The 20,552-nt window shown below is 42.4% G+C and overlaps 1 protein-coding gene across 1 annotated transcript; it reads right to left on the bottom strand.

The window, feature by feature from the left end:
* Positions 1 to 4,111: 4,111 nt before the first annotated feature.
* Positions 4,112 to 18,732, bottom strand: LOC308403282 (receptor tyrosine-protein kinase erbB-3-like). The gene is made up of 15 exons (XM_080892575.1): positions 18,303 to 18,732; positions 12,351 to 12,508; positions 10,835 to 11,021; positions 10,309 to 10,434; positions 9,515 to 9,580; positions 9,175 to 9,293; positions 8,921 to 9,062; positions 8,604 to 8,717; positions 8,387 to 8,510; positions 8,185 to 8,258; positions 7,966 to 8,056; positions 7,813 to 7,830; positions 6,698 to 6,909; positions 6,472 to 6,604; positions 4,112 to 4,441 (listed from the first exon to the last, which is right to left on the bottom strand). The coding sequence occupies exons 1-14, from the start codon at positions 18,388 to 18,390 to the stop codon at positions 6,525 to 6,527; spliced, it is 1,599 nt and encodes a 532-aa protein (XP_080748701.1). The 5' UTR covers positions 18,391 to 18,732; the 3' UTR covers positions 4,112 to 4,441; positions 6,472 to 6,524.
* Between the last annotated feature and the right edge of the window lie 1,820 nt (positions 18,733 to 20,552).

The raw sequence follows: 20,552 nt of genomic DNA, 5'->3' as shown, positions 1-20,552 counted from the left end.
TACGATGCTGCCGGCACTGAAGCGTGTGAAGTGGTCGATGATGTGAAGGTACCACACATTGGGCTCCAGCTCATGTAGATCCATCGCTACTGTCTCATTATACTCAGAAGCCAGGGGTAGACCAACAGCAGGTCTCGGCTTGGTTTTGCAATATTTCTGACAAATGTCACAGTCACGAACTATCTCTTGTAGAATAACTGCACATTGTTTATCTGTATTGCCAGAGCTTTGGATGAGCCTCAATAACCTCTCTGCAGATGCATGACCAAACTGCTTATGAAGTTTCACAAGGACTTTCTGTTTCTCTTTTGTAGACATTTCAGCAGTTACCATGAGAACTTCATTTTCATTGCAGCTTTCTGTAGTATTTTCATCTCTAATGTCCACACAATAGTGTCCCGAACTAGTGAGCTCTAGGGGAACAGGCTGCTTGAACATGACAACACTGTCATTCTCCATGTCTAGAACAGTCCCTGCTTTCTTGAGAGACGTTTTGCTCAGTAGTAGTGGAATGTCAACAGGAACTACTTCACTTTCAATGTCACATTTTGTTTGTCCAATTTTGGCTGGAAGTTTCACTTTTCTGCTGGAATACACTACAATTCCATCCCCAAAGCGAAATGGTCTGGAGCTGGGGGTTTCTGATTGCAACAGCTTGTTTACTTGGCCTTGGCTGAGGTCACGCATGTAACTATCTAGCCACTTCTGACCACAAACTGTACGTGTACATGCAGTATCAATAATGGCTGACCCCAGTGCCTCAGTCAGGAAGATTTCAGAGTCTGTCATTGAGGCTTTAGTGTACAAAGTAATGTTACACTCCTCCACTTTCCCATCTTCAGTTAGCTTTACTTGGTCACCATTACAATGAGGACAGTCTTTCGCCCAGTGGTAAGTGCTCTGACAAATAGCACATCTTGTTCGCTTGCCAAACTTGTCAACTGGGTTGGTACCTTGTAGTGGTTGTTGCTGTCCACTCCGCGATGAAGTACCGTTGTTTCGTTTGTATTTGGGACCTTTTTGTTCCGTAAGGAAAACTGCTTCTTGGTTCAGTTGAATTCCGCTGAAAACTCCGGTTACTTTCCCTCCGAAAATCCGTTTCAGTGCAGACTTCATAGACGCAAACGTTAAGTCCGTGCACGCTGTCAGTGCAAGCTGTCGACTTTTCTCATCAAGACAAGCTGTATCTAGAAGCTTAAATGCTAGCACAGCGTCAGGCAGCGTCATGTTGTACTTTTTCATCCGGTTATAACGCTGTTCAAAGTCTATAATGTAGTCTGCCATCGACATGCTGTGGTTCTTTGCAATGGAGTCAAAACACGAGTAGGCTTCATAAGCGCGGTCTTTCTCTTCTCTCTGAAACACCGCGTCAAGTTTTGCAAGTAGTATTTCCATACCGTCATCTTTGTCCAAATCTTCCGCGGGTATCTCCATGGCCGTTTCTCTGGCTCTTCCCTCGAGCCCCAGCGCCACCGCGAGTGCCTGTTTCTTTTTATCCAGCTCCGTAACTCGTCTCCAGATATTGACTTCATTCTTCCAGCATTCGTATGGCCTGGCTTCATCAAGCTTTGGTGGTACTTTGTAATTGGAAACCATCCTCTGCTACCAATGTTAACTCAAAAGACACGACGTCGTACTCTCATTCAGTTCAGTTCAGTTCAGTTCATTTTTATTTCAAACATTTCAAACATGTGCCTTCACAATCATTACAAAATATCATTCCATTATTTGTTTGAAAAGGAGTAGGCTGAAGTATTTACTTATTTGTCCCTACCCCCTCAAGTTTTACCTCTCATTCATTTAATTTTTTTTTTGTCTTAAATTAAACAAACAACATATGAAACATATAAACATATGAAGTAAAACAAAACATAACATACATAAATCAAAAACAAGAAATTAGCAAGCAATTCACAGCGCTTTATTCGTTCCGCCATTTTTTATACCCACCACAACAACAACACTTCGCGGGCAACAGTACTCTCGCGATAAAACAGAAAATAACAAGTTAACAATTGGTCCCTGTAGTACCCAACCAAGTCTAGTCTTGACTGCAGCTGGTCCTCCAGGTAAGCCTAGGCGCACAGGTTTGATGGGCGTTACTAGGTGAGGACAGTCAGAGCCGATCAGAAGGAGTGGCTGGGCATTTGTGAAGGGCTGCAAGGGAAGCCTTCTCAAGTGTCTATATTTCTGTTGAAGTGCTTTCACGGGGTATGAATGCTCAGCCAAGCCTAGGTCATCAGCTGTGAAGGCTCTCTCAATGGTGAATGTTCTGGATGGTTGGCTGGCAGGGGAGACTTTGACTGTCACTGATGCACCATGCAAGGTTCTCAATCCTTGTCTCACCATACGTAGAGTAAGACTCTCTGCCATGCCCTGTAACTGCAGTCTTTGAGTGGCCTCAGGGAGAAGGATCGTCCTCTCAGATCCATCATCCAATATGGCGAATGTCTCCAGGGTGTGCTCACCGTTCTGCAGGAGCACTTTGGTTATCTTCAGAAGCACAGCGACGTGTTCCATTGGTGGATTGGGTGCAGCAGGTCTGAGATTCACTTCATGGAGGGCCTCTAGGTGTTTTCCCCTGCATGCCTTACACTGCATTTTAAGTCGACACTGAGCGGCCTGGTGGTGCCGCCCACAACACCAGCAGCGATTGTTGGACTTAATCCAAGTTGATTTCTGCTCCTTAGTCAGCATCTTGAAGTTGACACATTGATCTAGGAAGTGCAGAGTGTTATTACAATATGGACAATAAGCTGTGGGCTTGTCTTGGACCTCAGAAGTGTAAGGGGTTGTGGCTGAGGACCTTTGGGGGGCAGTGTTGTGTGTTGCACCGTGCAGCACGGTGGTAGTCCTTTTGGTGGCTCTTTTATCTCTTTTCATGCTGCTCCTGTCTCTCGAGCTCTCCTCTACCTTCTCTGTGTGATCTCCGCCCTCTTGAATGACCAGCTCATACTCCAGCCACTCTGCAAAGTCTCTCAATGATGGTATTCCATCTTTCTGTGGGTAAAGGTAGCGGCGGAAAGCAGCACGTAGGTCTTGGGGTAGCTTTCGTGTCAGTCTAGCAACATGAGACCCGCATTGCAGCTCTATGTGTCCATCTTCCCCAAGTTGCTCTAACATGCCGACCAGAGCACGGACTCTCAGTGCAAACCTTCTGAATCCAGTTGTGTCACCTGGGCGGATGCTGGGCTCATCCATAAGCTTTGCTATCCTCTGCAGTGACAGCTGGTGCGGCTGACCGTAATGTTTAGTGAGCGAGGCCATCGTGTCAGAGTAGGGGTGAGGTGAGTTACTGTAGGAGTCAGCAATTAAAAGAGCTTCCTCAAACTTAAGGTGGTCACATAAGACCTGATATTTGAACCTCTCGGTTGCATCAAAGGGGAGAATATTGTCTAGGGCAAGCCTTAATCTAGCAAACTGCCTGGGATCACCCTTCGTGAACTCTGGGATGGAGGGCGATGGTCCTCTGTAGGTCTTCTCCTTTACAGCTACAGCTGTAGTGGGAGCCAACACTTGTTCTGGGGGGAGCATGTTCGCGTCGAAACTAGGTCCAGCTAGTGATCGAGATAAGGGGGTGGACTGTGGTGCACAAGGCTGAAAGTCAGGAGCTTCAGTGGCTGAGGGTTGCTGTAACTGTAGCTCTTGTAAGCGTTGGCTATGCTCTTGTGCAATGGCTGGTAGCCGTGGAGGTGGAAAAGACTGTACCTCTGGTAGATCAGAATGATCTCTCGGGAGAAAAACTGGAGGTGGTGGTACTGGCCATTCTTCAGCTGCATCCTGTGTGTAGGATATATTGTGCTGCTCTGGTCTCAGGGGAAAAGGCTGTGTAGTTAGAGGTGTGGAGACCCAAGTGTCATCAGCTGAAATGTAGCCCCCTGGTTGCTGGGCAGAACGTAAGCAGGTTGGTTCCAACGTGGTGACATTACGGTCCATCTGCCTCCTCATGTCTCCTACCATCAGCTGAAGTTGCCTGTTGTCCTCCTGCAGTTGCTGCACAATGTTCATGAACTCCTGAGGGATGCTGGATGACACTGGGGTCTGTCCTGCAGCTCCAATAGAACCAGGAGTCTGGGTGAAGGGCGTCATCTTGGCGTATCCTTCTCTAGTCTGCTGTTGCTCCAATGTAGCAGTTGTGGCAGTGTGTAGCCTTCATACTGAGTCATCCATCCTGGAGGTCGCACAGCCCTCCATGGACGTGCACCTGCTCTCTGGGGGTCATAATCCATCTTCACTCTGTAATCACCTGATCCGGCTCGAAGGACCAATTTTGTTATGATGATTTCTGATATGAGGTTCAGTTCTACGGTGGTGATCGCAGGGTGTGCACAGGTCAAGTGCCACTATGACCCTCCAGAAAATAATGAGGACAGGGGATGATTGTTCAACTCTTTAATGGCAGATTTAGCGTGGGCGTGGGTATATGTGTGTGTGTGTGGTTCTACAAACAGAATGGAAAAACAGAACACAAATTACAATCAAATTATAGACAACAATAATCACAATATAATATATTACAGCCACATACTTGTCTTATAGGCCCTACTACTAAGCTGGCGGCTTTTACTTATAGTCTGAACCATATTTGGCAACAAAGAAAATAAACATCTTTCCATCACTTAACTCTTGTGCCCCACTCACTTATGATGCCAACTAAAGAAGGCAAATACACATAACAAATCACCAACTGAAACCGAACTCAGTATGGCCTAGGCGAACTTTGCTTAGCTTAGCGCGCTTAGCTTAGCGATAACTTATAGAAAATAAGAAAATGTATAGAAAATGTATAGAGTGATAAACATACAGGCTATCCTTCTTACACAAGAAATATCCTGAAACTCACCAGTCTTATGGACGCACACTCTCAATGAACCCACATAAACTGCTCCCGAGCATAACTTGTGATTCACACCGCCTCCATGAACACCATTTTTCATCCCAGTCAAAACATTACTCACAAAACGGCCGCGCCCTCTAATGGCGAGGCAGAAAACTGCATCACAGTCCTGCCTTCAGAACAATATAATGACCAATGTTGGGCAATTAATTATATAGTTACTTCTTCAAAAAAGTAACTGAGTTATGCAATATGTTTTTTGCAGCCGTTTACCTAAAAATGCAGCCAAGGCGGGTTTTTTTTTTTGTTAAAATAAACATTTTAAACTATTTACAGAACAATCAGGTGTTCTGCATCAAATTTGATGCCACACAAATTATTTGTGCCACTCCAAAAAAACATTTCTGTCCACTATGAGATAAAGAAGAACAACAGCTTGATACCTGCAGGCCTGACAACAGGAGATGTATCACTCCTGTAACACCTGTAACATTCAGCAGTCGCTGCACACTAACTACACAAGATTTGCACTAAACATTGCGAATCTCTCACGTCTCAAAACACCGCCACCCTTTCCTAAACAACTAAATGCCAGGTTGCCATATCATTTTTTGATTGGTCGACATGGTACATTGTTCGACCAATAGGAAAGGGTGGGGTTTTTTTTCCTGTTTTGTTTTTTCACTCACAGGCGGAGAGTGCTTTCGAGGTTTTCTTTATAAATCGCTGTTTTTACCGTTTCTTCCTGCAGTAAATATAAACAACGATAGTATTCAGGAAGAAAACCAAACATTACATATATTTTTATCATAAGTCTGGTTTTACGTGGCTTATCAACACAATTTAAAAACTGGTATAAAGTCCACACTTTTCCGTCATTTGTGCCGTCTGTCCTGCTCACATCTCCAATGGTTGTACACGTTGTCATTAACGTGGCTTCACTCCACATCAGCCACGTCGCTTTGCTACCGGTGTCGGCACACAAGGACGCTTTTTTTTTTTTTTTTTTTTTTTTTTGGCACACAAGGACGCTGTCATAGCCTGTCAACGACGTTGATTAGCTGCGTATATACAAATGTGAATCGCATTATTGGCTGAACTACGGGATAAGGTTGGCATCGTTCTAATCCCATACAGGAGCAGCCAGTCACTTACTGACTAACACTGCAAAACAAAAATTGTTAACATTTTAATTTTAATTTCAATTCAGGTTAGATTTTTTTTTTGTGCGCAACGCAGATTTCTGTGCGCAGAGACTGCACGCGCGCAGTTTAGAGGGAAAATTGTTTATAACACACTAGAATTGGGCGGCAATGCATTTGAATCAGTTATTCAATTTGTCTCCCCTGCTGATTTGTGCACAGAGAGCACGGTGGATACGATTAAGCATGTACTTTATCTGTATTTGCACATAATCTATTTGCAATGTGGCACTTCAAACAGGGTGCGAGTATTTGTGCTTTAAAATGTAAATTCTTTTTGAAACCATCAGAAAATATCAATTCTCTAAATCACTGCTTGTTTCTTTAATACCACTCCTTCTTGTCATTCACTCTCTAACAACCTGCATACATGTTACACCGTTAAAGCTTTATATTAATAATCGCTTTATACGTCATTTTGTGAATACTGACCCAGTTAAGAACATGCAGTCTGGTACACAGGTTCCTCCCCTGCTGTATTTCTTTCAGCTGACACACTGGTCTGGACCCGGACCCCAGCAGCCATCAGAGGAGCACAGCGGGTGACACACATGCTTCTCTTTAACTAAGGACGCAACCAAAACAGAAACGATGTTATGAGCAGAGCCATTGTTCACAATCACGTCTTGCAAGTTTTAAATGGTCCGCCCCCACTCACCACATTCACCCTTCTTTTGGTTGTTGGCCATGACTAAGAGCTTTGAACGTTTCTGTGGACGGGAGCCTAAAAGCCGTGTCCATTTGACAGTATCATGATAGCAGAGATTCTTGTTTCCTTTAATGTACACGGCACCATCATTTATGTTTTGCAGCGAGCGCAACCCCAGCGAGGTCAGAGAATTGATCTTAACCACCAGGAGTGCATAGCTCCTGTAGAACAGCAGGAAGTAAATAAAGGTCAGAAAGTGGATGAAAATGTTCCAATTTTGTTTAAAATACCACAAAATCAAAGTGAATATTGAAAGCCATATTTCTTTTAGGTTTAGCAGTTTTCAAGAACATGATGTCAGACATTATTTTTTAAGGTTTACAAACACAATTAATGCACTTTAGCTGTATTTGCACAAAATCCAGCAGTGTGGCACTTTGTGTTTCTTGTTGTTCTTACTGATCACATTTAATGATGTAATATAATCTTTCACAGTGTGTTTTCTTTGAGAAGTTTGTCACCATCTATTCATTTTGATACCTTTTAGACACAATATGAATTCAGTGATTCGGTGTCTGAATGTCATGTTTTTCAAATTGCATAACCCGTGTACTTAAAAAGACAAACAGCCAACAAACATATTCATGTTTAATCTTCAGTATTTTCATGCATCATGTAGTATGTAGTATGGAAATACTACAACAAAACTGATACTGCGGTATCAATTTTGTAGAATCTACTTTGGTAAATTCTTTAGTTATATGTGAACTCATTAAAGCTGAGAAGGCGGTTTGTTTTTAATGCTTTAGTGCTTTTGGTTTCAGACGGGATTTAAACCCAGGTAAAAGTACTCTGATGTACCCCATCTTGCTTTCCTCTCATTTACTGAAGCTTGAGACCAGCCTGAAAAGAGCTTTTTCTTTGTCAAATTGATGTCAAAAACATGCTGCCTCTCCCAGCTTTAAAAAGTTGTGCCCACGGCCGGCTTAACCAAACAATCCCAGTGCTGAATTACCCCTGAAAAAAATCATACTGAAAAATACCAACACCACGGATTCGGACAGAACATTTGTAGGCTCTAAGAGGAGATAGAGAGATGTGAGCATGTGAAATCTTTACTGTACCTTTTACTAATCACTCCTCTAAACAGGATAACAAGATAGGATAAAAATTAGAAATAACAAAGAAAATAAAAACAAAATTACTTTTATATTCCAGCAAATACTCTGTCTGCATAACAATGCAGAAAAGACAAAAACAAAAAAACTGTTTCTCACTTGTAAAGTTTTCTTCCCTGAATTGTTTGGAGGTTGGAGAAGACTGACAGGTCAGACATGCTTGCAGGCCACGACTGGATGTTGAGGAAGTCTGAAAACAGAGAGATTGTTTTTCAGAAGCCTCAACCAGACTGCAAATGGCATTAAATAACATAAAAAGATAAAAGCAGTCTAAGTGACAGTCTAAAAAAAAAGCACAACCCCACAACATACACACACCTGTAATCTCCTCCACCGTGTTGAAGATTTTCAGTTTTTCTGGATCAAGGGGTGGTACCTTGTTGTAGTCATCACTGAGCCAAAATGAAATAAGTAAGTAAAAGGAAAAGCATGTTGCAAAAACGTCAAAAAAGTGCAGGTTGATCTAGAGAATTTTTTTTTTAAATCTTTGCTGCGTTTTATGAAAGAAAGTTTTTTTTACCCTTCTATTCCCGTCACCAGGAAGTTAAGACTTCCCTGGATCTTAGTGCAGTTTATAAAACTTTCTATGTTGCGAGCATCGACCGTTTCGCTGTTTGAATCAGTCCAGCTTGTGCCATGGCAAACTGGGAAAAAAAAAGATGAGAAGGAAACAGTTAATAACAGCAAAGCTGTAAGGTATCTGTAGAGAGAGCTTGAGTTCGATCTGCATGAAATACCTTTAGGGCAGAGGCCTTTGCAGGGCTCACATGTTTTCACACCATTTTTCTCCACTTCCATTTTATTAGATGGGCAGTTGCTCACACATGAACTGCCATCCACCACAACGTTTTCTATTAAAAAAAACAGAAAACACATGAGAATAAATGCATAAATGATCGTCAGTGACTGCGTTAAGCCTTCAGTAAACACTGTGAAGAAAGCTGAACAGCGCAGTCATAACAATGATTAAAAATATGTAAAAACAGCAATCTTACAGGAAGAAACTATGTATAAATTCTGAGTTTATGTGAATATTGTCATGTGTGGGACTCACTGGGGCATTGGGTCACACAAATAGAGCCGTACTGGTACTTGGCATTGGGGTTGGGCTCCATTCTATATGTAAGCCTGTTGTAGATCACAGTTTGTGGGCACTGAGGCACGCAGGAGCCCGAGTTGTTGAAGTTCCTGCAGGCCTGCAAAATGCAATTTATAACAGAGGAACATTTTATTTTTACATCTGCGTTTTCTGTACTGCAACATGTGAAAATATCTTCTCATTAAAGCCTGTGGAAGACTTGGACTCACAAAGCAGTCTGTATCCTTGGGCCCAGTGCAACCTCCAGCACACTCAACGTGGCAGCACTCGCTCGGGTTTCTACCAAAGCAGCGGCCACTACACTGAGGGGCGCACACGGTCTTTGTCACTGTAAGAGAGTCGACGCTTGTAAAAACCTGGCGTGAAACTAAAACTGTACCGTAGATGCATATTAAACTTTTAACTTTGAAGTTACGTATATTATTAACAATGTGCAATGTAAATGAACAACTCTGGCAGCAGCCATGATTCATGTGTGAGACATCTCACAAGGTAACCAGTGCGTGGAAAATCAAGACATTAAAGATAAAGGTGCTTGATATGACTCACAGATCTGGCATGTGTCATTTCCTGGACCCCAGCATGGCACGTCTCCACAGGCTTTGTGACAAGGCTCTGAGATAAAAAAAAAAAAAAAACTCTTATTAGTTTCCGCATTTTAATACAAAACCAGAACAAAAGTCTTAAATTAAAGGAAAAGTTCAGATTTTGTTTTTTGTTTTAAATCCAAAGTTCAGCAGAAGAAAAAAATGAAACCTCAACAAGTTACAAGATGCAACTTGCAGCGCTGAAAAATGAAGCCTGCAGTTCCTCTAATGGCCAGTTGAGGGTGAATCCAAGTGCGAGTTAACTCCAATAAGACGTTTCGCCAGTGTAAACATGTTTACAGACTTAAACAAAAAATGGTTTCTGTCTTTAGAACTAATTTGACCTTCTGTGCTTATTTTTTTTAATGACTCACATGTTTAAATTGTTTTAAGGCTTTGAAGTTTGAGACCAGGGGCTGCTAGACCACCACGTGTCTGCTAGGTGTCACCTCAGATGGTCCACTTTACCATGTTTGTCGTGTTTGCACCTTTTAAGGAGGTTTTTGGGTGTTTTCTGTGTGGTTAATTGCATCATTTTGTGGAGTGAAATTCTACTATTTTATTTGTATGTTAGTACAATTAGCAGGTATTTGTGTCTGGGTAATGCAATGCATCAGTCTATGGATGCACATTAACATTAAGCTTGCTAGTATTAGCTTAAGATTCTAACCTGTCGGCTCAAACGGATTCACTTCTGGCTCCTAAAAACAAGACGCAGATATATCTATGTGTGTAGTTACAACCCAGTGCACTCACTTTCAGGCCCATTGTCCTCTATCACAATTTGGGCTGTTCCATCCTTCACTATGTCCAGCCAATTCACCTGCGGGGCGTAGCTCAGATACTTATTCCGGATGATCTTCACTCCTCCCCTGAGGATCTCTGTAGAAGGTACACATAGGTGTAAATGGGGCAGTACAATTAGGAAAGCAAGCCCGAACAGGCCTGTGCCTCATCCTAACAAACTCTGCCATTCTCTGTTTACTACACAGCAAACGTATCATGTGCTGGAGCTCATGTTACACTGGCAGTTGAGCGGTTGAGCACATGGTACATTCCAGGGACTTCATATCACTTCTATACACACAAGCACACACACGGGCACAAACACACACACTGCTGCGTTTCAACAACCGGTATTCTAAAGGTGTGGCTGAACTGTGTAGATGTGGGAGCTCCAACAGTAAGAGTGCCACATCCAACTTGACCTCTTATCTGCTCCAATCCAGCCTCCCACATGTTAAACACACTCTATACATCAAATGAGTGACTCTCTGTGTACCTGTGAGGTGAGTCAGGCCCAGTTCTTGAAGGCCATGCTCCCCATCCCTCTGATAGTTGACCATGACAGCCAAGGCATACTGGTCCTCATACAGTGTGCTGCCTCTGATGATGCGCAGGTGGTGCAGTGGGAGGCGGCTGAACTCATTGATAGCAAAAAGGATGTACCCTGTCACCTCCTTGATAGACTGCAAGGCAAAAGAAAAGAACAAGGAAGAGAAAAATGTAATTTGTCAATTCTTCTGCTCAATCAAATTGTTATCAGGGTCACAAATCAGCAGGGGCGTGTTTGCTTACTGAGTTAGTCACTGACTTCAGTGGCATGACTAGCACAAAAGGGGTGGGGGCATAAATGAGCTCATTCTGGATTTGAGACAAAATCCATTACAGAGAGCGATCAAACACAACAGAATGAAAATGGTTGATTCACATCCTTACTCATCTTGTCGGTGACACCTTTGCAGTGAAAGGAATAATGGTAAGGCAAGCCAAGGCAAGTTTATTTGTATAGCACAATTCAACAACAAGGTGATTCAAAGTGCTTTACAGAGACATTAGAAACAAAACCAAATAAAAAGCATGATTTAAAATTGATTAAAACAAGCAAACAAACAAACTAATTAACAAACAAACAAACAAAACTGTATATAAAATCAAAACAGATAAAATCAGAACAGTAGATAAAATCAGTAGTTAAAATGTAAGTTTTGAAATTTAAGCTTAAAGTGTGGATTTGGTGCTTTATTCAAATGCAGCTGAGAATAGGTGAGTCTTCAACCTGGATTTAAATAAACTGACTGTTTCAGCTGATCTGAGGCTTTCTGGGAGTTTGTTCCAGATATAAGGAGCATAAAAGCTGAATGCAGCTTCTCCGTGTCTGGTTCTGACTCTGGGAACTGATAAAAAACCGGATCCAGATGACCTGAGGGATCTGGAAGGTTCATACTGGGTCAGGAGGTCACTGATGTATTTTGGTCCTAAACCATTCAGAGCTTTATAGGCCAGCATCAGAACTTTAAAGTCTATCCTCTGACGGACAGGCAGCCAGTGTAAAGACCTCAGAGCTGGACTGATGTGGTCCACTTTTTTGGTCTTAGTGAGGACTCGAGCAGCAGAGTTCTAAATGAGCTGTAGTTGTCTGACTGGTTTTTTTAGGTAGACCTGTAAAGATGCTGTTACAGTAATCAAGCCTACTAAAGATGAATGCATGGACTAGTTTTTCCAGGTCCTGTTGAGACATCAGATCTTTTATCCTTGAAATATTCTTGAGGTGATAGTAAGCTGATTTTGTTATTGTCTTAATGTGTTTTTCTAAGTTTGGGTCTGCATCCATCACTACACCCAAATTTCTCGCCTGGTTTGTGGTTTTTAGATGTATAGATTGAAGTTCTCTGGTGACCTGTAATCATTTTTCTTTGGCGCCAAAGACTATTACCTCAGCTTTGTTTTTGTTTAGCTGGAGAAAATGGTAGTCAAACTCTCTCTTGGTTTGTTGTTCGTAATGTTTGCAACCTCACCTCCAGAAAGTTGAAGTCTCTGGTGTGGCCCATCATGGTGATCTCGAGGTTTCCTATCACAATGTCGCAGTTATTGTACCTCGTCTTCATCAAGTTGTACATGATTTCTGAATTTCCCATCGTGCTCAGAAAGTTCTTGGTGCCGTCACAAACGGTCACTGCGAAAAGCAAAGGTTCTTAGATTTTTTTAAAAAAAGCGAATTCATTAATCATCTGATTTTTAAAAGGCTATCCACGTCAGTATACAGCGAGCCATTTCCCACAACCTCCAGCACACTGCGTTACCTAGTTTATCATGTTCAGTTTTAACAGTTTAATTAATGAGCTAAAAATAAACACTTTCCATTCACGTTAGCACAGCAGAGAGATGTTCTGTCAATTAAAGAAACATATTTAGAAATGTGGCTGTTTGTGTGGCTGTGGAGATCACTCTGGGGTGGCTTTGGGCTGTCTCCTCACTGTGTTGGTGTGTTTGACTCTAGCCTATAGGTTTACATAGCTAACTGGTGTGTGTATGTGTCAATGAGTTTCAGGTGAAATTGTTCGATACATTACTTTTTTTGGGTAATGACCTCAACACTGGTTACAGTCTACAATCTGGTTACAGGGTACAATCCCAAAACACTAACTTATGAAACCGTAGTGCCAGCGCTGCGTGCCACTACCTTCAGATAGACCAAACTGGCTCCTATCAGAAAAGAAAGTGGAAGCCTTCAGTTTGACAAACAGACACCACACAGCTACTTGGTTTCTTGGATATCTGTATCTAGGCATCTGTTCACACCTTTCTGGCTTGATTTTAAAGATCAACTTGCAAGTTTAAGAGCCGTTTTTAAACTATAAAAAAAAACCCCACAGACAGTAGCGATTTTTGATAAGGGCGACATGGGCGGTTGCCCAGGGCGGCATCGTGGTGGGGGCAGCATCACGGGCATCGGCCAAAAAAAAAAGGAGGAAAAAAAAGGAAAGGAAAGAAAAGAAAAGAAAACATCATGCCAGCGCATTTTGGGGATGTCATAGGCACCGATCGGTGGGAGTAAGGGCGCCCTCAGTTTGCGAGGTGTGCCTGCTGCTTGCGGCACAGGGAGGAGAGGGGCGGGGCGACGGGGGATTCTCTGGCTGGCTGGAGCGGCATTTAATAACCAGGGGCCCGTTCTTCGTACCTCGCTAAGTAAGTTAGCTGGATTAGATTGTTGACGATTTCGCGTGATCTTTGATCGTTCGGTTCTCCGAAGCTCATCCGGGACTTGCTGTCATAGCAACAGAGCTGTAAGCGTAAACCTGCTCGGGAGCAGGTTTACTTTATGTAAACAGGATTAGATCGCGGCCACTCAGGTATGTCCGCTTCATTTATACGAAAGCAACAGCGATATTTTTCCACTGTTTTTCCATAAATAAATATTATCAATGTAACTAAAGATAATGCAGTATTTGATTCTTTTATTGATTTCATACAGATACATACAGGCCATTTCCTAAAAAAAGGGAAATGTACTATTAATCATTCTATTTCATGTATTTGATTATTTCAGATGTAATTCATATTTTAGAGTAGTAATAGTAAATTACTTCGTGTAATCAAGATGAGGGACCACGGCTATAAAAGCGAAGGTGGATTTGGGAAGTCTGTCGCAGCCATGTCCTGTCCGTTTACGCGACCAACCCATTGCGGAAGGTGCAAGATTGATAAGGAGAGTTTTCAGAATTCAGCGTATATTGCGGGATAGACAGGATCCTTTAGCTCAGCGCGACAGTGTGCTCATAGAGACATATCGATTTTCCCGTGAGGGTATTATTTACTTAACCAACTTGTTGACGAGGGGGTGCAGGACCACCACCTGTCTTTTTGTGCTCTGCCCTTTTCTTGGTTGCTGTTATAGCATGTGTGTGGGAATGTATGTGAATGTTTTACTGTTACATCTTATTAGTATTTTAAGTATTCCATCTATTTTATTTATTGAATTTTATTGTTTTATTTATATTTTGATATTGCCAGGGATGATGCAATGATCGGGGACCATTCTTCATTTCGTTGTTCTCGTGACAATGACAATAAAGTTTCTGATTCTGATAAACAAACAAACAGATTATTTCAGGGTCTCTTTTCAAGAGACTAAAAGCAATATTAGTGATAAATAGTACCATTCTGTAGAATATTCTTATATTTCACCTTTACTTGTTCCCATGTTCTAGTGGGTCCTGTTGTGGCTCTAATGTGAAAGAGGATATAATGTAATATAATAAATCTACCCTACCGCCTACTGGTGTTGGCCAGAGGGGCCGATGGCGCGATATGGCAGCCTGGCTTCTGTCAGTCTGCCCCAGGGCAGCTGTGGCTACAACCGTAGCTTGCCTCCACCAGTGTGTGAATGTGAGAGTGAATGAATAGTGGCATTGTAAAGCGCTTTGGGTGCCTTGAAAAGCGCTATATAACTCCAATCCATTATTATTCGCCTCTGTCAGTGCGCCCCAGGGTAGCTGTGGCTACAATGTAGCTTGTGTTACGTTCCCCTGAGGGGTCTAGGCGGGGAGGGGGAAGTAACAAAAGTGACCGGGTCAGAAAAAGGAGTCAGGGAGGCAAAACAGTTAAATAAAACAGTTTTATTGAAGTAATTCAACTAAAAGAGACGGACAAGCCGTTATCACCATAAAAGAAACAAACAAAACTCAGGCGTCGGTCAGTAAGGCAAAAAGTCAAAAGGAAAGCGCAGCTCACTAGCTGGAAACACCACAAGACACTCAGCTCACTAGCTGGAAACACCACAAGACACTCAGCTCACTAGCTGGAAACACCACAAGACACTCAGCTCACTAGCTGGAAACACCACAAGACACTCAGCTCACTAGCTGGAAACACCACAAGACACTCAGCTCACTAGCTGGAAACACCACAAGACACTCAGCTCACTAGCTGGAAACACCACAAGACACTCAGCTCACTAGCTGGAAACACCACAAGACACTCAGCTCACTAGCTGGACCCACACAAAATGGCACTCTGGCCCAGAGCTCACCCTGCTCTGGGCTTAAATACCCTTAATTGCTGATGGGAGTCAGCTGTACAGGAGGGAAAGGTGGCATCTCAGGCAGGGGAGGTAGTGGGACACGCCCACACAGGCACCCTCAGGAGAGAGAGAGAGGCTAGGGCCGTAACACTTGCCATCGCCAGTGTGTGAATGTGTGTGTGAATGGGTGAATGACTGAATGTAGCGCTTTGGGGTCCTTAGGGACTAGAAAAGCGCTATACAAATGCAGGCCATTTACCATTATTATTATTAAATTACTTACGAGTTTAATTTGTCAGCAACTTTCTGCCAGCCCTCTCTCCTTGCCTTTGCAGCCTTTGCAGTGTTCCCTTGCAGTGTTCTCACACAACCCGTCGAAAGGGGAGGGGGGCCGGCTGCTTCCAAATAGAGCACATTTCATTCATAATGTTGTAAATCCAAGCCCATTATGTATTCATGATTTGAATCCTGGGTTGTGTGAAATCCCAGAAATAAACCCAGACAAAGCAAATCTGTGAACTAAGGTGTAGATTTATTAGGTTATGTTGTTGTGAACCTTGGGTTAGGGGATGGGTCATACTGGAGTGCAAAATTCAAACCAATGGAAGATGGACAAGAAAACTTCTAAGCCATCAGGTGCTCAGTTTAGAAAAAAAAGAGCAAAGAAGAAGAGGAGAAACGAGCAAAAGATACAGGTAAGCAGATGTGTCATTGGATAATGGCAGGTCATCCTGAAACAATCAGAATCAGAACACTTTATTAATCCCTAAGGACATTATGTGGGTTACAGTTGGTCCAAGAAGAAATTGTAAAAATAGTAACAGTAACAGACTAAACTCCAAACAATAATGATGTTACAGATTTTACACATCTAAGAAATAGCACTAATATATACAGACATAGCTGGACTGGCCACGGGCATACCGGGCATTTGCCCGGTGGGCCGATGGTGATTTTTGGTTTTTATGGGCCGATGATTTTTTTTAAATGTATTTTTATAACAGTATAAACAATGAAAGGTGATGGATTGGCCAGATGCTGACAGATGTGTAAAAACAACTCAGTTGTTTGGTGGTGGCTATGGCGGAGCTGCTACAAGAGGCCAGGTGGATGAGGGAAAGGTGAGGCAGGAGGAGGAGAGACCCGAAGCAGCCGCCGGTCCGAGTGTCAGGTGAACTGAACTTCAGGTAAGAAGTTATGACCTGCAGTCTATCTGGGTCAGATATAAACCAAGTTTAGGTGGAGTTTATTTTCGTTGTGCTGACTTTTTACCGTCAGTTACAATAACTTGTACTGCGTACTAGCTAGCATGACGGAATTTCTACAGCTGGGTGGTTATGGTGCTATGTTACTGATAGTGAACTTTATTTTATTCATAAGGTTAGTTACTAGAGTTGCCAACTGTCCCCTAAAAAACAGAATTGTTCCGTATTCAGAGAAAATATTACGCGTTTCGTATTGAGGTGAAAAGGAACGCAGTTTGTCCCGGACTTCAGCTAGAATAGAAAAAGACACAAAGCTGGAGTTTTTCTCTGTCTTTACGCTGTCAGTTGTCTCTTCTTCTCTCATTCAATCGTGAAACTGATCAATGATCAGCTGATCGGCTTTTCTCTCTCGCTTGTTTATCGCCCACTTTGCGCCAGAAAGGAGAAACCAGCGGTTGTCGCGCTAAACAACAGCAGCATGTTTAAGCTTGATCAGCTGTTGTTAGAATTTATTTCATATTAATTTCTAGTATCAGCTGATGTTTGCTGGAACCACAGCTGTAAAAGCTGCTGGTCATTATGTCGGTTTGGTTATCTGGTGAGAGGGAAACATGAAGATGAAACCAGGAGATTTCCTTATTGAATCATCAGAGCTGAACAGGTGATGGAGAAACAGGTTTACCTTTTAGGTGACATGGATGAGTTGAAGGGAAGTTATGAACTGTTTCTGAGCGACAAATAACCCCAGGATCCTTTCTGTGTAGCTGACAGCTGGTAACTGTGCAGGGGCGGGTCTAGCAAAGTTTTGCCAGGGGCCAGGTAGGGCATTAACAGGGAGAGGGGCACAAAGAAATACTTTTCTTTCTTATTCTCATTTAAAATATCTCGCTTTTATTAAATAATTATCTGAATCTTACAACCAAAGTTTTTATCTGGTTTACAACGTATAGAAATCATACATAGACCAATAAGACAGCGTACATCACTGTCACAACAGCGTTCGTTTTCATTCAAAGGCTTAATGTTTTTTCGTATAATACCTGGTGGGCCGGTCTCTAGTCAAAATGCCCGGGCCGATTTTTTGTCCCAGTCCAGCCCTGTATACAGATCACTCAGTTTTAAATATCAAGGATTAAAATTGGTGATTAGAAATAAATATAAAAAAAAATATGACAAGAATATTACAGAGTAAAAAAGAGCGTGTATAAAAAGGGTGTAACTATTGCAGTGTTTACAGTGTATTAGATGGAGGAATTGTACAGGGAGATGGCCACGGGCAGGAATGATTTCCTGTGTCGTTCAGTGGCGCTTTTTGGTAAACTCAGTCGCTCACTGAGCGTGCTCCTGTGAGTAGCCAGGACGTCATGGAATGGGTGGGAGGTATTATCCATATCTTGGACAACATCTGCCTCTCAGACACCACCCTAACAGAGTCCAGCTCCATCCCCACAACATTACTGGCCTTGTGGATCAGTTTATTTAGTCTGTTGGTATCTGTGACCCTCAACCTGCTGCCCCCAGCATGCAACAACATAGAGGATAGCACTGACCACAACAGGGATACAACAAGATAACATTAATTAGTGTGTGTGTGTGTGTGTGTGTGGGGGGGGGGGGGGGGGGGGAGTGTTCACCCAGGGTTCCAAACAGCCTAGGACCGCCACTGTATTCATCGTTCCTCTCCCAGGCTAATGATAAAAATAAACGTGTGTGAATATGTGTGTGCGGGTGTTTATACCCACCTCCTTGAGTCTGAGCGCAGCAGAGCTGGAGTACACACGGCAGCAGGACGTAGAGCACCTGCTGCACCTTCTTCACAAGGACCTTCATTCTTATTCAAATCTCCAGGCTGGCGTCGAATCAAATAAACATCACCATCGTATTTATAGAGAAGAAATGTGTCCTTGAATCTTCCCAAATCCCCTCGTTGCTTCCGAGTCTGACCATTTAGACCACTACTCGGCTGTCGTTTTCTTAATCCTCTGCTTCAACTTGTTCTAGTCTTCACGAACAGGAGTACATCCAGTTAGAAAAACAAAACCAAACAAAACCTGTTTGTGTTTTCGCTACATTTGTCACAACCTTACTAGTCGACCGCTCGGGTTTGTGTGGAGAAGAGTCACTACATCGCGGTGATTGGAGCGCACCGCGGAGCCAATCAGTAGCGGGAGCGGCTGTTTTCCTCTAGCACTGATTTTTGTGGGCGGGAGCAAAACGCGCAACACACAATAGCATAAAAGAAAGCCAGTAGAAACATCGAAAACAACTTGAAAAATGCGTTCACACATTTGCTCCTATGTCCAGTTGGAAACTGTATTAAAAACGCGTGTTGCCTTCAGAAAACAGTTTCCCTCTCTGTACGTGAGGCCGATTGATCCACAGTTCTGTTGTCTACAGTTCAGTAATAATAATAATATTGGTGTGAATTAAAAATGACAATAAAATAGCAACAAATGTGTGCCACAATAGTGGTTCTGGGCCATTTTCTTCCTGCTGTTTGTCAACATGTGATGAATATTTCATGAAGACAACGTTTTTTGTTGATAGTGTGTGCGTGTATCTGTTATCATAATTTGTAAAGTGATTAAATGTAGCTAGACTTTGAGTGGGTAAATTCCCCAACATTATTCAGGCAAACAAGTTTGTGTTGTTGTTTTTATCATTCGTTAAATCAGGTAAAATTCAGCCCTTATTTATCCGTCTTGTTTTCCTGCGCGTGTAAATAGCTTTATTATTACAGTCAGCGCATGCAAGTCACTCCCTCCCATTATATTCCTTTGCTACAGAAAACAACAAATGCTTAGATTGACGTCTTCAGTTTGTTCTCTGCTTCTTTGCATGTTCCACATATGATCTGATGGCATGTTTCTTACATCTGTTTTCTTGATAACAGGACTTTGACCTCCTCAAAGTCTGAAAATGTACGATTGCTTTTTTAAAATTTTTTATTGCTGCATCATATCATTGCTCCTGCGTGATTTTACAGTTGTACTTGGGACTCCTTGCAAAGTTTGTTATTTGCTTGTATAACAAAGGCAGTTCTTGAATAGTTTCAGTACAGGGGAGTAAGTCAAGCTGCACGTTTAAACCAAACTAATGTGAGGTATTGTAACAAAAAACAAAAACATATCTGTTGTCATCTTGTTTATCTTCACACAAACACCGTGTACCAGTTACAGTGGATGAGCGAGCTAAACAGCTCTGTGGAAACTGGCTCTTCCTGAACCTCCAGTTCATGTCACGCACACACTGCCATGCAAAATAACTTCAGTGGAAAACAAAGACTGACACTGATTGCATAAATCTGATTGATGCAAGTTTGTTTTTTCTTCACATGTATAACCTCTCTCTCCCCCCCCCTGCCTAAAGGTAAGAAGGAAACTCAAAAACAAATGGTTAATGTTTTACCAATGACAGGAATCATTATCAAAAGCATTTCCTTCCTTTTTCTCCTCACAGAAGCTGCCTGCTTAGGAACAGAAGTTCAGAGAAACATTAAAAGACTTGAACATCTTTAATGGAACCTGATGCTCAAATTAACACTCTACTCTCAGGCTGTTTTACCAAAGAAAAATCTCACAGAAAACTACTGAAGTGTAACTGAAGTATGTTGGTGCTTCAGGGCAAAGCTGAGAGTAGTGAAAGTAAATGGACTCGTTTTGCACCTGATGCAAACCATGAAAAAGTGCATTAAACTGTTTTGTACACACCACTAAAATGTTCAGCTCCTAAATATGCACTTTTTCCATATGTCAATATTTGTCATTGGGCATATGCATAGTTAAAAGTTCAGAAAGGTAAGTGGGTGCAAGGAACCCAAGAGCCACGTCTCAAACTCTACAAGACTCAGCTAGCATGTTAGATATGAAACTACAGTTAGACACGGGCTGAGAGGTTGTTTGGAAAGGTTGCTAGGATAAAGAACATGGCAGCAGGGCTCGGGTTAGCATCAAGTTGCATCTAAATAAACCACAAGACCTCTCAAACATCCC

Source organism: Rhamphochromis sp. 'chilingali', assembly GCF_963969265.1.
Source record: "Rhamphochromis sp. 'chilingali' genome assembly, chromosome: 9".
NCBI classification, from domain to species: Eukaryota; Metazoa; Chordata; class Actinopteri; order Cichliformes; family Cichlidae; genus Rhamphochromis; species Rhamphochromis sp. 'chilingali'.
Note: the sequence above shows the minus strand (reverse complement) of the source record. Positions and strands in the feature narration are given on the sequence as shown.